A 16,184-nucleotide genomic window follows, 5' to 3' on the forward strand; every position below is an offset into this window, starting at 1 on the left:
ATGTCTAACTGTGGAATATGTCATTGAATCCATTCAATCAACAAGGTGGTAATATCACATATATAAAAAGAGCTTCATGTCAACCAACACGTTTTTTTAAACATTTATTAGAGTATATACTGTACATTAAAAGAGTCACTATACTTTTCTACTTACATTTGCTAAATATTTTCAATACAGGATTTTTACTTGTATCAGAGTAACTTTTACAGTGTGGTATTAGTAATTGTACTGAAGTAAAGTATGTGAATACTTCTTCCACCACTGCTGCTAACATGCAAACTAAAAAAGAAAAATCCTTTCATTTTCATTCCTTTAAGGGTCATTAATACTGATAATAAAAACTGTTAAATCCTGTAAAATCATATTTCTATACCATAGCAACCCAAATCAGTGTATCAGCTCTAAAACCACATATGTATCTGTTTCATGAAAGTTGCCCCCTCACTCCCCACCACGGTGACTGGTGACACATGCTCATTTACAAAGATAAGGGGGTTGAATAAATGAGTTACAGTTGTCCACTGGAGCGACTGATATGGCCACAGCAGGCAGAGCTGGAGCCAGCTGGTGGCCACTCTTCACTGCCTCCTCACCACCCTGGCACTTGCCCGGCGAAGGGAAAAAAGAAGCTTTTGCACCACACATCCCAATCTCCTGCATCATTCATGCCCTACTGTCACACATCAGGCCTCATCCGCCAGACGCCTCGGAGCGTGGGGGGTATTGATGAGTTTTTTCGGTGTGCCAAATTCTGAATTAAGATAAAGACGTTAGCTGACATTGAAACTCAAACAAGAAAGGATACGTGCATAGTGAGAAGAAAGAAATGTAATTTATTAAAATTTGTTAGTTTATAAAATCACCATCTCAACTTTTCAAAGGCTTGCTTGCAAATTCTGCAGGGGTCAGTTTTACAAGAGATTTCCCATGGATATGTTAAAATGTACAATTACATTAGATCGATCCAAACAATAACATTAGACCTAGTTTGTTGACATTGAAAAATGAAAATAATGAAAATCTACCGGATTTGTCTCAGGTGCAAATAATGTTCACAGCTGAGGTTTGATTCACGTTACACAGGTTCCAGGTTAAACGTACACAAGTCAACTACACATGTAACATAGGTCTAGTTATTTGTTGACATATTAAAGTAAATTAACCATTGTATGATATCACATAATGACACTACCTTTAATTTAACCTTTTTATGATATCACATAATGACACTACCTTTCTATTCTGTAAGTCTTTTTTTTTATAAACAGGATTCAATGAATTTCCTTGTTCAATTATTGAAGAGGCCATCATCTTGTGCTTTGTCTTGGTCCGTTGAGTATCCTTCTCTTTAATAGCAGTTCAATTAAATTAAGCCACAAACACCAATCAGTCATGTCTGCACTATTTCTCTCCTATCGTTCTAATGAGGCGGCATCGAGTGAGTGACACTGACATTTCATGGGTTAACAGTCTAATTAAGTACATGTCCAAACAATTTCTCTCTGCTTTCAAAACAATTCCTTTATAAGCTGAGAGTATAGTTGACCTCTGGGCTAATTGCAGATTAAGGGCACTAATTAAAATAAGCAAACCAGAGTAATGAAAACAAAATTAAGCTCTAGCATGTTTGGAGTTTTAATAACACAAGGCCTTCCATAACACTAAGCCTGCCATTTGGCTTTCTATGATATGAGGAGGCATTGTCACTGTGCAGCAATTTCCAAGTGTTAAGTCTGGTACATTTAACCTCTGCTTGAATGCCTCTAAGGCTCAAAAGACCACCTTAATCACACAGCACTAATTAAATGATTGGCCTGTGCCTCTTGTTTTCACACGTCTGCTGATGAATGAATGGTGACTGGATACTTTCATCAGCCGGACCTGAATGATGGCAGTCGCGCAGGAGGTCACGCTCGCCTCAGATTGGCTCAAAAGCCCCACTCGGTGAAAGGAAATTTCAGTGATTTTTTTTTTTTTACCTGATGAAATTTGATCTCTGACCTACTTTTAAAATTTACATATTCATCTTCCCTGCGGGTGGCTGCAGCTATTGGCGGAATCTCTCACCGCACAGTGTGACTCAAAGGCGTGAATATCACATCTAGGTGGCTGAGTTGGAGGGAAGAATGAGAAGGAATCCACCTTTGAAAACCTCCACCTGAGATAAAAAGCCAGTGATTGATTATTTCATGAATCCGCCTTCTTTCAGAATAAAAGCTTTCAATACAAAATGCATACACATGACACACTTTTCTTCAAGCTGAGGAATTAAAGAATTCTGACCTTATCCTTGCTGTTAAGAAATCTCTCCCCCTCCGGAGATAGCTGTCGGCTCCCACTCGCTCGTGAGTGAGTGACACTGCAGAGTTTGAACACCGCTATGTTGAAAGATGGGATCTGACAGTTTGCACAAACTTTAGTCACACGTGGAAAGAACACAAGACGAACTGTCTTGCTTTGCTGCGTTTTGATTTGCTCCTCACTGCTTCATTTGCTTTAACCGATGCTGTCTTGATAGCACGCCAGATGTTCCAATCGCCTCTCTCCGTCCATGTGATGATCACAAAGCAGACACAAGTCCATTTTCAGGAAATAAATGTCCCCAAAAAGACAAATCAGTTGATCATTTTAGTAGCACAGTTGTCTGAATTATTGATGTGGAGTAGGAAGGCACTGTTTTTATTTGGGGATTTTTTTCTCGCTTTGAGTTATGTTGATGCAAGATACTGGTTATGTGTGAGTGTCACGTTGCTGAGAAAGTTATAGAGCAGAATACTCAGACTCCTGGAGCCTCCTCCCGTAAGCCCTGTCCCAGCTGGACACACATGTGGAAGTATAATTGGGTTCCTCTGACACCACGCATGTAACTTTTTCTTTTCTTTTCTTCTGTGTGATCCCGTCCCCTCCTATCTAGATGTTCGGCTCTGGTTTGAACTAGCTCTCTCTTCAACACCACTTGTTTTCTTTCAAGCCAAGGTTTCACTTGTTTCGCAGAGTGAAGCTGTGCCCTTTGTGCCTCTGAGTTTGCCAGCCATTTGTACGCCTCCTTCCTCCTCCAGTACCCCTGCAGCTGTGAATTCTGCTCACACACTCACCGTGGCCGTGTTCTTCCAAAAAAGAGCACCTCGCTTTTCTTTGCTGCTTACAGTAATTGGCTCGCAAAACTGTGATCATTTTTTAATTAATTATGAGCACCAACCTTAGAACTGCTGTGAGCAATTACAGCCAGTTGTAGATTCCCTGAGCGTAATTGAAATGCGGTGACGTACTTGGAATACTTTGAATTCTTTACATCACCTTGTCTTTTGTTTGCTCTGACCCTGCCTTCCCCTGTAAAGCCCCAGCCATCGGGGCCTGTTTGGAATTCAGGCCCTGCCCCGGTAGATACACCCACAACATGCTCCTCTGACTCCCCTGACAGAGTTGTTCAGGGGAGTCATGACCATCTTGGATAAATAAGAGGTAAAAGTTGTTTACTTGTGGTCAGGAGACACATCTTCATGACCACCCAAAATTACAATGTCAAGTAAAGACACCAAAGTAAACAAGTTAGTGGAGTGTTGGCATGTTTGCACAGTGTCATTTTTTATTCATGTAAAACAATTATTCACTGTGACATTTGCAGAGGTGTTCACAGCATTTACATTTGATAAAATACATGCTCTATGTGTGTGTGTGTGTGTGTGTGTGTGTGTGTGTGTGTGTGTGTGTGTCTCCTGTGGTCTTTACACAGTCACGGTGTGAGAACTTGTGTCCACATAATGTAAATCATTTCATTCTAAGTTTTACGTTTAGGTTTAGCAAGTAGTAGTTTAGGTTAGACTAGGTTTCCAGAAAATAAATGTATTCGTGTGTGTATGTGTTGGCGCGCAGCTCTGCCTCACTGCAGTGCTTTGATAAGGCAGATGGATCATAGGTAAAATGAATGATCATTCGACTGTTGTTGTCAGGAGTATTTGAACATCAGACTCAAGGTCTCAGCTGAGCATTTGTCGACAGTTTGCTGTGTCCGTTGAAATACTGTGGCTTACAATTCAAAAGAGAAGGCTTCCTAGAATTGGATTCTGATCCAGTCCTAAGTAGAGTTAAAGCCCAGTACCCTCGAGCTGTTTGGATGTAATCCATCTCTCTACATCCCTCCAAAGCTCTCGTCTTGATTGCTATTTGGATTCCTTGCTGCATGTGGGGCTTGAATAAATGAGTGGAATCTTGATCTTCTGCTGAATAAATGTTCTTGATAGAACCACTTCAGGACAGTTTGACACTGTGACTTCTTCCGTTTGCTTGTGACTAATCAAAATCATTTTGTATTGTTGACAAAAGTGGAGCCGTCCAACTGAACTTTCGTAATGCATTAGGGTATTTCTATATATGTTGGTTGTAAAGTGGTCCTCATTAGAACTCCCCCACATTCTGTATTCGGTGTACAGGTAGGAATTTGGGTACCTTGAACCATTTAGTGTTTAATGCAGACAAGGAGATTGAATCCCTACAGCTGTCGACCCACACAGTTTTGTACGCTAAGCTGGTTATTTATACGCTTTGCATTGTATGAAAAGAAGGAACACAATGTTCCCTAGCTGTTCAGAATAGAAGTCTTAATGAATTAATAAATCTTGGCAGCAGAACCATTCCTGACTGACAAAAAACAGGACAACGAAGCCCACAGATGGCAGTGGGGAACAATGTCTCTGTGTGTAAGCTGATAAGTCATGCACTGATGAGTCCATTTCGTAATTGCAATGAAAACTCATTTTCAAATCTGGCTGAAGAGGTAGGGTTATTAATTGATCTTTTAATTAAAAAGCCTTGCGTTCTGTGGGTTCTCTTGGCAAACAATAGTTTGTAGCTAAATAAATCATATTCAATCTTTAAGCACACCAATTAATCATTAATAGTCACATGAGGACAACTTAAGGCAGACAACTCGGTGAAGCCCTGTACATTAAGGTGTGGTGCTTTCCCAACAAACTCTGCCCATTCCTATAAGTGAGGGCAAACGTTTCATTCATCATAAACATGCTTGTACTCATGCGCTTTGTAGAGGTTCACAATTGCAAACAGCGTCTTTATTTTGACGACAACCTTTACGGGATGTAAATGTAAAGGAAGTCAGCTTGTGATCGACCAACAACAGGCCATTTGTCAACCCGGCAGGGCCTTACAGCGCCCATTTCTCTACCTTGCCTGTGCTATTCCTGGACCCAACCCCTCACCCCCATCTGGTGGAGTCACCATGACTCCAGGCATGATTTATAGCACCACAACAGCATTCTCCAGACACTAAATTACCTGGATTATTGGGCCTTCATGATTTTTAGTGCAGTACTTTGCATTACTCTCCAAATCCTGATGGTGCATTGCACAATATATGATGATTTAGGACATGCCAGCAAGTTGAAATTGGAATTATTGGATTGGGCTGGATTTTATGACTGTGATCTGTCTTAACAGAGCCCCTTGCCAAGTCCAAAATTGAAAAGACTTCATATTATTGATATGCATACAACATTTTACCATTTTGGACCACAAATTAATCTGTGGAGGATAATTTTCTTTATTCCAGCATGTTGCAACAGTTGTATGACTTGAGTGATCAAAAGGACAATTTGACTACTTTTGAGGTTTTCTCAAAATAAACCTAGTCTGGTAAACTTTTAAGAGCAGTGCCCTTGAATAAATAGACAGTGATGGATGATACATTATGTCTGGATTGACACTGGATCATAGTTTGTATTGTATATTTACACCCCCAGGAGGGATAGCCTGTGGTGCTCATACTATATGTTGACCAGCGAGATTTCCGTTATTACTTAGTTTTTTTTAACCAACGTCTGAAAGGGCAGCCATCCAAGTTCCGACTTCGAGTGTAATGAAGAAAGCACAGTGTTCCTTTTGGCAAATAGCTTATCCATTGAGTTCTTAATAAAAAGGAACACATCAGAAAGGCTCCCTCTTGAAGAAAAATAGGCGGATATTTTGCCAGTGGGTTTGTGATCTTGATAGAACCATAAACAACATTGACTTTGTGTGTGAGGTTTCAAGTATTGACACCCCTGCCTGGGCCAGCGTGTCCACTGTCCTAGTAACTGTACAGCTTGACAGCCAGGTCACCCTGGCGCTTTCAGAGGCTTCAGATAATCAATGGCACTGCACAATGACACCAATGGAGGATTATGAGGATTCACTGAGCCTCTGTCAGGCAGTGTAATGCATTGATTTTGTCATACTTGTTTTTTGTTTATTTATATTTATGTGCTGTGCAGTGTTATCTACTTGTTCCCACTTATTTTTTAAGTATTTCTGTTGTACATTGTCAAATACATAACACTCAGATTTATTACAAGCCCTCTTATTCTTTTCTGTAAGTTATGGCTCTCCTGTAAGATGCTGGTATGGGTCTCTCGGCCGGGTTGTAGGATGGTTTTGCGACCTGTCAGGCTTGTGGGTGATTAAAAAAGATGGAGATCTGAACACAGAAAAGTGTTCTTTAGATATTGCATAGATCCAAGGTTAGTCACACATACAGGTTGTACGTACATATGCACGCAGGCACAGCAAGTACGTCCAGTCAATGTCTAACAACACCCAGCAGCATGGCATTCAACTTTTCATTCGCTGATAAATGAACAGGAGAAGCTGTAGCATAACGCAGCACTTGATTCACGGTATCAAGTCCTTCGGATTATTCAGCTCAGCCACGGAAGAGGGAATTACTGCATAATTGGCACATATATGCAAGGACTGGAAATCAACATACTCTCTTCATATGAATGGGCTCATTATGATGCAGAAGAAGGTTGGGGAAAGGGCATCCATCATCACAGAGCACGCTGTCACCTCTCTGTGCCTCTCATACATGATCATACAACACATGTAATGCTCACATTTCCCCTCACACAGATCTGTTGCATCCCACCTCATCAATCTACACGGATTCATACAAGTTGGATGAGAGACTAATCTATTCTAAATTCTCTCCATTGAACCAAGGCTCAGATGTTTGCAAGATCCCTGTCTCACAGAAACACATATATGTTCTATAATGAATCATGTCCTTACTGTAACATACATGGAATAAACGCCAGAACTAGCCTGTTTTGTAGGAACTGCACCTTCAGATACTGGATTAAACTGTTTGCACTTTTTGGAGTTGGACGCCAGGTAGTATCTCTGGGTTGTTCATCCCAGGGAAGCTGCAGCAGTCCACACCAGGGTCAATCTTCTCAACATTTCAAAATGCAACCGTAAGTAAAGGTTTGCAGGCCTTTCCATTGGATACAGACCTGAGTCCTGACTGACAAGTCGTTCCTGAAGACTCTTTGTCAGTAATATAAATAGTCCACACATCTTACTTTCAGACATGCCTGGGCAATTTACTGTTTCATTCAGGACTGACCCTATAGAGTCCAGGCTTTTTTCCATGTATCATAATGTACCGGACTTTTAATCAGAATCTCTACGACTGACACAAAGTCATTTTGCTTGTATTGTATGTCAGCTGGCCGTGAATGTGATTGTTTGCTCAGATTGGCTGTTTATCATTTGTCAAGCTTTTCGGAGTCAAGCCGAGTTTACACAATACCCACTGCCAGATTGAACCCTACACCTTATAATGATTAGTTCTCCAGTGTTGATTAATGGCGAATCAGGGGAAACAGTCATAATAATACCAGTGGGTATTATCCACTAGTTCTGTGAGGAGCAGTGCTGCTCAGAGCCAGCACTCCTTGTCCTCAATCTAACCCTAACCCCTCCACGGGTTATGAATTCAGCATTTCTCTGATAATGGCCAGTAATTACCCATGTAACGAGTGAAACATTTGTATTGTCATTTTGTGACAAAGGGAAAGGTACGAGTGTTTAAAAATCCTTTTGTCTGGCTGGTTCTGTCAATTGTTGCAATTCTATACAACTTCAATTTATTAATTTTGTTTCTTTCAAAGCTGTGCTACTATAAGCAGGGTAAATATTTGAAGTACAAAAGGACTTGGCTGCTTAAGAGTCTGTCCGTATGTAAAGCTGGCTTCATGACACTGGCAAAGAGATTTACAGCACATTTCAGCACATGAAAGGATCCTCATTCTGCATTCACAGAACCTGCCTCCGCCATTGAGTCTTTGAACTTCCATTAAGCCATTTATCACCATGCAGTGCAATTCATTTCATTTTCCTAACGCGGGGGATGGCTGCCCTCTCCCCTCCCCAACTGCACCTCTGTAGATTCTGAGTTTTGAGTTTACACTATGTAATGTGTGCACTGACCACGAGGTCTGAGGCTGTCACTTTCAAGTTCAACAACTCTCATTCCTCCACTGCTCTGTGTCTGACTGGCACTTAAACCTTTTCCCTTAAGATTGCCTTTATGCCTGTGATAACAGATTTATCTTTACACTGGTATTTTTCTCTGCTAACACATTTTGTTTCTCTGTTTTTTCTCCAGTTGCCCCATCTATCCATGAGATGAAAAGCCATGGAGTTGGTCTGGGGCGCACAGCTCTGCTCAGGTGCGAGGCGGCTGCTGTGCCTTCTCCAACATTTGAGTGGTACAAGGGTGAGAAAAGGTGAGCCCGGCTTTATTGTATGAGCTATTTCGATATCAGCAGCATCACCCAGATCCACTGGATGCTTCTTTGTTGTGTCACAGATCCCTCATCTTGCCAGCGGCCATTGGCTTTATTCCAGGCATCTTGAAACAAGTGCCAGATATTAAGTATTGTTTAAAGTTTGCTTAGAATATTTTGTATTTTACAGCCATATTGTAAACATATTGTTTGAAGCTAATTTATGAAATTGATAACAGGTACTTTGTTGCTCTTTTTACCTATTTAATAACCAATGTGATAGGTAGGTTTTCTACCTTTATACAGTTTAACATCTAAGATGCCTAAACAAAACACAGTAGTCATTTTTTCGTAAACCACACTACGTCACATCCTGCACTGCCCACATTCTGCAAGTGAAGATACGTAATTCACCTTGGCAGATTATCAATTGCCTGCATTTATGAATGTGTTACCATGCCTTAAAGCTGTATGTGAACCCGCCAGTCAGATGTCCGATAGACATCATCACATCAGATAGGTCTTCTCTGCCAGTCGCAATCAAATCTGAACACAACTCCACGTCCAATGAGCATTGGGGTTTGGTTCATTAATGTGAATAGGAATGGATACTGTTGGTGGATATATTTTAAAACAACAGACAAACTAGTAAGTGCTATTAACTTAACTAAAGTTCTTGGAAAGCGTTGAATATTTAGTTTGAGATTGTTGGAATATGACTAAATACAGTTTCAACCAAACTCCACAAGAAAGTCTGTAGACTCAATGTGTTTCAAGTTGAAGTCTAAAGTTCCGTCTTTCATGCTGACATTAAGCCATAATGGTGGCATTATTGTGAACAAGCACATGCTAGAAATGGTGTTTTGGCAGAAAACTGTTTGGGTTTGTCAGATTTTTCTCAGAGACAGGGCGTATGTTTGTTCTTCTACTCGTCCAGCTCACAGAAATGTTCCAACAGACGTCATTTGTGCCTTGTCCTCACCTTGCATCTTAATAAAATCTTTGCTGGCAACTGGCTTAAATCATTCACGGCACATACATCAATCAGCTTGCAATTCAAGTGTCAGTTCTTGAATTTAAAAACCAAATTACCCCCATTACCCATCATTTACTCACTCCTGGTGAGCACAATTTCAATCATCAACTCACACTGTGCTAATTGTAATTATGGGGTGGATTCAATTTATTCAAATTGCTAAGAAGGCAAGTTGGCATGGTTTCTTCTTTACTTAATTCAAGGACTTGTTCTTTCTGTGACTTCTTACATGGCTAAATGGTGATTTCTTAATTTAATCGTCTTCGCGGACTGGAACAGAACATGTGTAATTTCTGTAAAACATTAGCACTGGCTGTAACTGTTTTTATTGCCAATTGATGTGCATGTGAAGTGAGGGCCACCTCTCATTTTGGCTAGCTATTCCATCACGGCTGCTGCCAGTTTGTGTCTATCGGAAGTACTTTCACAGATTTGACAAGCAAATCTCTCCCTTGGTTTTTCACTGCTCCCATTCTTGAATGGAAGTTGGTGAGTGTTGATGTGTGTGTGTGTTGGGATGCCTCTTTCACTCTGACAGAGTGACTAGTTTCATGGTGAGGAGGCGAGACACCCACCAATATATCAGAGAATGCTCAGCTAACATTTGAAGTTGTTGTCGCAGAGGGGAACAACAGATTTGCAAATATTTGCTGGACATAAGGTCCACAACTCGAGCCACAGCAACTTGAGCCAGGCTGGAGTAGGGCAAGGATAGAAACATGTTTCCCTGCTATGGAGGTTGTTATGTTTTTTAATGTGAAACTGTTGCAGCAACACAAGGTCAAATTTATATCCACAATAATCCCACAATCAGGATTTGTGGTATTTTCTGTTACAGAGTGATTTTTAATCACTACAGGCTGTTAAAGATCATCACGGCTATCAAAGTGAACAATTAAACATTTGTTAATTCTACAGCATAGATGCCAGTCACAACTGGAATAGGATTCATTGTAATCCTCATGCACCTGCATCAAAATAATAAACCAGATGTCAAGTGGCACCCAGCGGTTTCCCCCCAGAGCAACTCTCCAAGGACCAAGTGAAGGACCACGGGATAAACAGATTTGTTGAAGAGGGCGATGAAGCACTGTACATTCTGAGGATCCACTTAAGATGACCTAATATTTGTACTGTCTTTCCACGCTGTCTCCCCCTGAAACTGTGTGTGTCTTTGTGTGAGGAACACAAGCTTCATTTGTATTGATTGGGTTCTGTTTTTCAGGATTATCAAAGGTCAAGGCATCGACATCAAGAGCCCCAGCTCCAGATCAATCCTCACAGTGACCAACATGACAGAGGATCGTTACGGGAACTACACATGTGTCGCCTCCAACAAGCTAGGGACGGCTAACGCCAGTGTGCCTCTCATTCGTAAGTTGCCTGTCTACCTGCTTGTGACTGTCTGGAGTTGTGAAGAGTCAGAGGGCTGAAAGGGTGTTGTAGAACTCATTGGGGGTTTATGCCCTCAGAAGTTTTAAAGTTAAACCCAGTGCTGCAGCTGAGTGCCCACATATCATCAGCAGAAGTTGTTTCCCATTTCCTAGTCATCAGTGTTGTGAATGTTGGCTGTCTAAAGTAGTTGCTAAGTCTGTATGTATGTGTGTGTGGGTGTGTTGGTGTATGTCTGCTTTCAGAATCTACCAGTGCATGTGTACTGGAAAAGAAAACACACCACCTGAAAAATAAATGTTGCTTTGAGGTGAGCTTTGCAATTACAAAGGCATCCACACAGGTCATTAATGTTACGTTGGAAATCAAGTAGGAGTATGATTCAGATTTTACAGAGGTCTGATAGTCAGCCCTTTCATGGATTCGAAAGCGCCATAAGGTGTCTATCTGAATGTGAGAAGAGCCAAATAATTAGAGGCCAAGCTGCTGGTGCATCAGTGAAAGACTGCAGAGTTATTTAATATATTTTGGGAAACAGACTTACATACATTTAGGTGATAAGGAAGAGGGTGATTATAATCATCAAGACTGTGTCTTAACGGACTGAAAGCCCAAAGCAATGTATACAAATAAAGAGCAAATAATTTTAAATTCATTCAGTCATTCATTAGCTCGAGCGCTTATCCTCTGAGGGCCATGGAGATTAATCGTAAATGTAATTTTTAAATGAATTCTCCACAGCATAATCAGACATTTAGAAATATTTACTGCTCACAAAAGGCTCAGAAATTATGTGTAGCAGAGGGATTATTTTTCCAGTCTTTGCCATTTAACTGGCATGATATCCATGTAAAACATGTAAAGATCCTGATATGCTTTGTAGAAAACTCATCGGCATCAACGATGGATGATGCGCAGAAAGGGTCACGTCGTTAATTTTTCTTATATTACAAAAAAGGAAATCCTGCGGAAATCCTTTTAAACAAGTTCCAGTCCACAGTCGCTCTACTCTCTGAATACAGACATCTTTAAAAGCTCAAAGACATCTACATAAATTCTCAAACTTCAGGAGCTCTCCACTTATTCAGAGCTTTGTACTTTACTTTGTGGTAGGTATTTCATATTTCTACACTGTTATTTTGTCTGCCTGCTGTACCTGCCAAGCGGCAACAAAAGCAACGACAGCGAGGGGCTAGGGAGCAGATTTCCCTCAATGTTTTAGAGTGAGTATGGGTGGAAAAAATTCAGTTTAATGTATTCAGTGATGAAATATGAACAGGTGAATTAAATTATTCACCGGTTTGCGCTGCACCCTCTGATGATAACATTGTCCCTAGCAGGCCAGAGACTCGGAATACAAAAAGATATTTCTGTAGAGTTGGCAATTGTCAAAGGAGCACTCCACTCTCCTGTTTGTGTATGCACAAAGAACATCAAAGCCTTGTCTCAGATCCTCAAATGGATGATCTTAATGTGACACCAGCGAGGCCTCAAAGGCAGCGCGGCAAAGAAGCCCTCAGAATAGACAGAGGAGGCAGCTTCCTGTGCTGCCACCTCCAACGTCTCTCTCTTCCCTCTCTTTATCTCTTTGTCTGTCTTGCTATCATGGCTTTGTTTATCTGATTCTCTTATCTCACTCTCTTGCTCCCTCGCTCTTTCGTCCTCTCTTGCTGACTCCCTCCCTTGTCTCTCTTCTTTCTCTCTCTCTCTGTCATTCTCTTCCTCTTGCAGACACAGTCTCTCTTTTTCCTTCCCTTTCTCTCTCATGATCTCCACTAATGGAAGAGAGGCCAATTCTGCTGTCGCTCCTAATGAGAAATGGCAAGCAATCGCTGCAGCGCACTCTCGCGGGTGCGTTGACGCAAATAACAAAACCCAGAGGTTAGATTTCACCACGGGTGACTTTGGATTGCTATTTTAGAATCAGTCGATAGCTATTGATGAGCAAGGTGGGGGGGGGGGGGGGGGGGGGGGGGGGAGCGGGGCATGCATATTTGATAGAACATCATTCATTGAGGTGAATTATAAGTGGCAACAGAATGAGGGTGGTTTGCGGTGAAGAAATTGAGTATGTATGTGTATATACAGTGGTTTCCTCAGTTGTTTCCATTACAGTAAAAGGTTCAGTAGATGCAAATGAATTGATAAGGTCAAGTAACGGTCATTCCCATTGAAAAATCTGTGAAATGCAGCCACTGGAGATTAACTATAAACCAAAATACTAAGCATTCAGGGCTCACCTTCATGAGTCTGTTGTCATGATTCAGAAGTTGAAAGGTCCTCATCCTTGAGCTGCGTAAATCCTTTTTGTCTTTAACGTAAGAGAGTCACTTTAAATTAGTCCAGTGAAAGGTGGGCCATGATCACGCTTTCTCTCAGGGAAAGTCACAGGGATACAAAACTTGTCACCTTCTGGGAAATTGGCTGTTTTGGATCCAAACTAGAAGACTTACCGCTCGGGTAGTAGCATTTTGGGCACAGGTCTGTCTTCTTCTTGGTCTGAAGAAAGGCCTGTGCTCCAACATTACTCACCTGGGATGTAAAATACAAAAGTTTGTGATTTGTGTAGATGCGATTACTTTTTGAAGTGGCTCCCGTACATCTTGAAAAAGTCATCGGATTTAACCCTGAACCTGCCTCGCTTGTGTCAAAGATCATCTAGGTCCAAAGAAGGGCCTGTGCCAAAAGGTTTCTGCATGGGAGCATCAACTGGTTTGCAGACATTTCTCGTCTTCTGGTTTTCTTCGCTTCTGTCCAATGTTTATCAAGTTTGGATAATGCATGCTTTTTTATACTTGTATACAAACTAGGTCAATCGTGTGATTTATGATGATCCGATTACTTTTTGCAGAGGCGGGGAAGACTTAACCCTAAACCCGCCTCCCTTGTGTTAAAGTGGTTGTCAAAGTTTAGCTCCAACTTTGATGAAAGTATGAAGTTGATCTAACCTTCTGTTCCTGAGGAGAGAAAAGAAATTATCAAGAGAGTCAATTGCGAAAAATAACAAAATTGTATTATGGCTCCATGTACATTGATGTGGTAGATTCTGACCACTTCTTGGCTTTCTGGGATGAGCTGAATGGCCATGTCCTCACTATCTTTGGTGGTTAGAATTCATAACTGTCAGTTTGGATAGACCATGTGGGTTTTTGTGCTGGTAAACCATTAGTCAGGGATTGTGATCTTGTTCAGCTAAGTACCACTTTAAGCAGCGTGTTAAAAGCTGTGGTAAAACACAAGCTGGGTTCTTTAGAGCAGAGAGAAAGCGTTCAACCTCTTTGCCACCACTTGTTGGAGTACTCTGTGTGTGCTTGTGTGTGCAGAGAGCTTTTTATACCTGATCGCATTTTGAATAACACAATACCCAGTGTCATCAGTGAATGAACGAATAATACGATGGAAAAGCACTTGGCATAATTGTCTGTGCTTCTGAGCAATTGTTAAGTTACGAATGTGTAATGAATTGTACAAGATAACAGGCTTGGATGATAGCTTGGAAATAACTTTGGAGAATTATTTTTGTTTCTATGTTTACAGATGGAAAATTTGTCTTTAATTGAATACAAGCTAAGAGCGCTTGTACAGGTGCAGTTCATGCTGTGATTAATTTCTGCATCTCAGTGACTTCAATTGTATTTTCCTCCGCTCTCAGGATCAAATCGAACCACAAAGTGTGTACAATAGAAAAGCAGTCTCCATTAATGATGTATCGGCTTTCTGAGAAAATTATAGCGTTACTGTTTGATTTTTGTTTTGTTATTGTCAGTTTGTATTACAAATTGTCCAAATGAAAGTTGTCAGACTGGAATAGAAAGCCTGCTGTGTGAGACTAGATCCACTCATTTGTATTTAAACTAAGAAAGATGCCAGATTCATACAGAAGTTGTCAACTACAGCAGGTGCTGAGTATTTGTTGATTCACCTACTGAGTTTATTTAACCTGGACAATGTATATTCATAACCATAAATTAGAACTATCCTAATAGCTTTTGTGGACAGATGATGCAGTCAGCATGTTTGTCGTCATGTATAATATAGTTTAGTTAATAAACCATTAGTGCTGGCTTTGCAAATGTTTGTAGGGTAATTACTGTAGAAGACTCAACATGAGCACATCAGCTGGATTTGCTTGTGAAAACAGATGACTATAGTTAAAAATGAGTATCTGTGATAACATATAACAACTCGCAAATCTGACACCAAAAAAAGGAGGAAGAAGGAATTGAATGTCAAATTGAAAGAAAAGAAAACCTGCTTCACAGCCCAAACTGTTGGAGACGATTGAAGTAAAATGTTTATATTTAAGACAATGTGACTAAGTGTAGTGATAATGTTTGACAATCTAGTCATTAATGAATATAGTCTATTGTTGCTAAGCAGAGAGACAACACAAATATCAGTGTTACATTCTGGATTAATGATTTTCCATAATATTTAGTTGATGATAATGTTAACATTTTGTCTTATATTTCTATTTTCACCATGTAAAGATAAGACAAGAGAAGATATTGAAATACACTCACAGTATAAACGCAATGAACAATAATAAATAAAAACCTTTGTAAAGGTAAACTGTTACAGTTTTGCACAGATGTCATATTGATTTAACTGTTATTATTGCACAGTTGAATTAGTTGAAACCCTGAGTGAGACCTACAGTCTAATGTGCATGTGGTCTACTGGGAGCAGAGCTGGATGTATAGCTGCAGGAAGGAGCGACCTGCTATACCTCTCCTTCAGACACATATTGAGTATTACTCATGAGACAACTGCAGAATGTTTCACCCATTTGTTCCCACTTGAGTGTAACATACTTCAAGGTTGCATTTCTGTTGTTCTGAAGGCATTTTCAGAATCCTCAGATTTGATACTTCAAACCATCAGGATAAGAAAAATACTTTTATAATACTTTTTCTTCTAAGAGATTTATAACTGAAAATAAAATATTTGTTATCAGATGTATTCATATACAATCCAAACGTTATGCTATTTTATAATCAGACTCAGAATAAAGTGTTAACCTATTTTTAACAAAGAAAGCAACAGCATATGTCATTTGCTTTAGGTTGTTTTGAATTACTGTTTATTCATTTTTAGCTCTGAAATGTTGAATGTAATGTTATTTCATAAGGCACAAACCGGGCTCATCTGTAGACTCAAGTCACACAATGAATAATATTAAGAAGATC

General features: G+C 40.3%; 1 protein-coding gene across 1 annotated transcript in view; it reads left to right on the forward strand.

Annotated features, from left to right (window-relative positions):
• The window catches only part of negr1 (neuronal growth regulator 1), a 133,689-nt gene that overhangs the window by 80,807 nt on the left and 36,698 nt on the right, over positions 1 to 16,184 (forward strand). Inside the window, exons 6-7 of the mRNA XM_034583059.1 lie at positions 8,447 to 8,567; positions 10,829 to 10,977. Coding sequence (XP_034438950.1) covers positions 8,447 to 8,567; positions 10,829 to 10,977 — 270 coding nt within the window. The remainder of the gene's footprint in view (positions 1 to 8,446; positions 8,568 to 10,828; positions 10,978 to 16,184) is intronic.

Source organism: Hippoglossus hippoglossus, chromosome 4, assembly GCF_009819705.1.
Source record: "Hippoglossus hippoglossus isolate fHipHip1 chromosome 4, fHipHip1.pri, whole genome shotgun sequence".
Taxonomy (NCBI): Eukaryota; Metazoa; Chordata; class Actinopteri; order Pleuronectiformes; family Pleuronectidae; genus Hippoglossus; species Hippoglossus hippoglossus.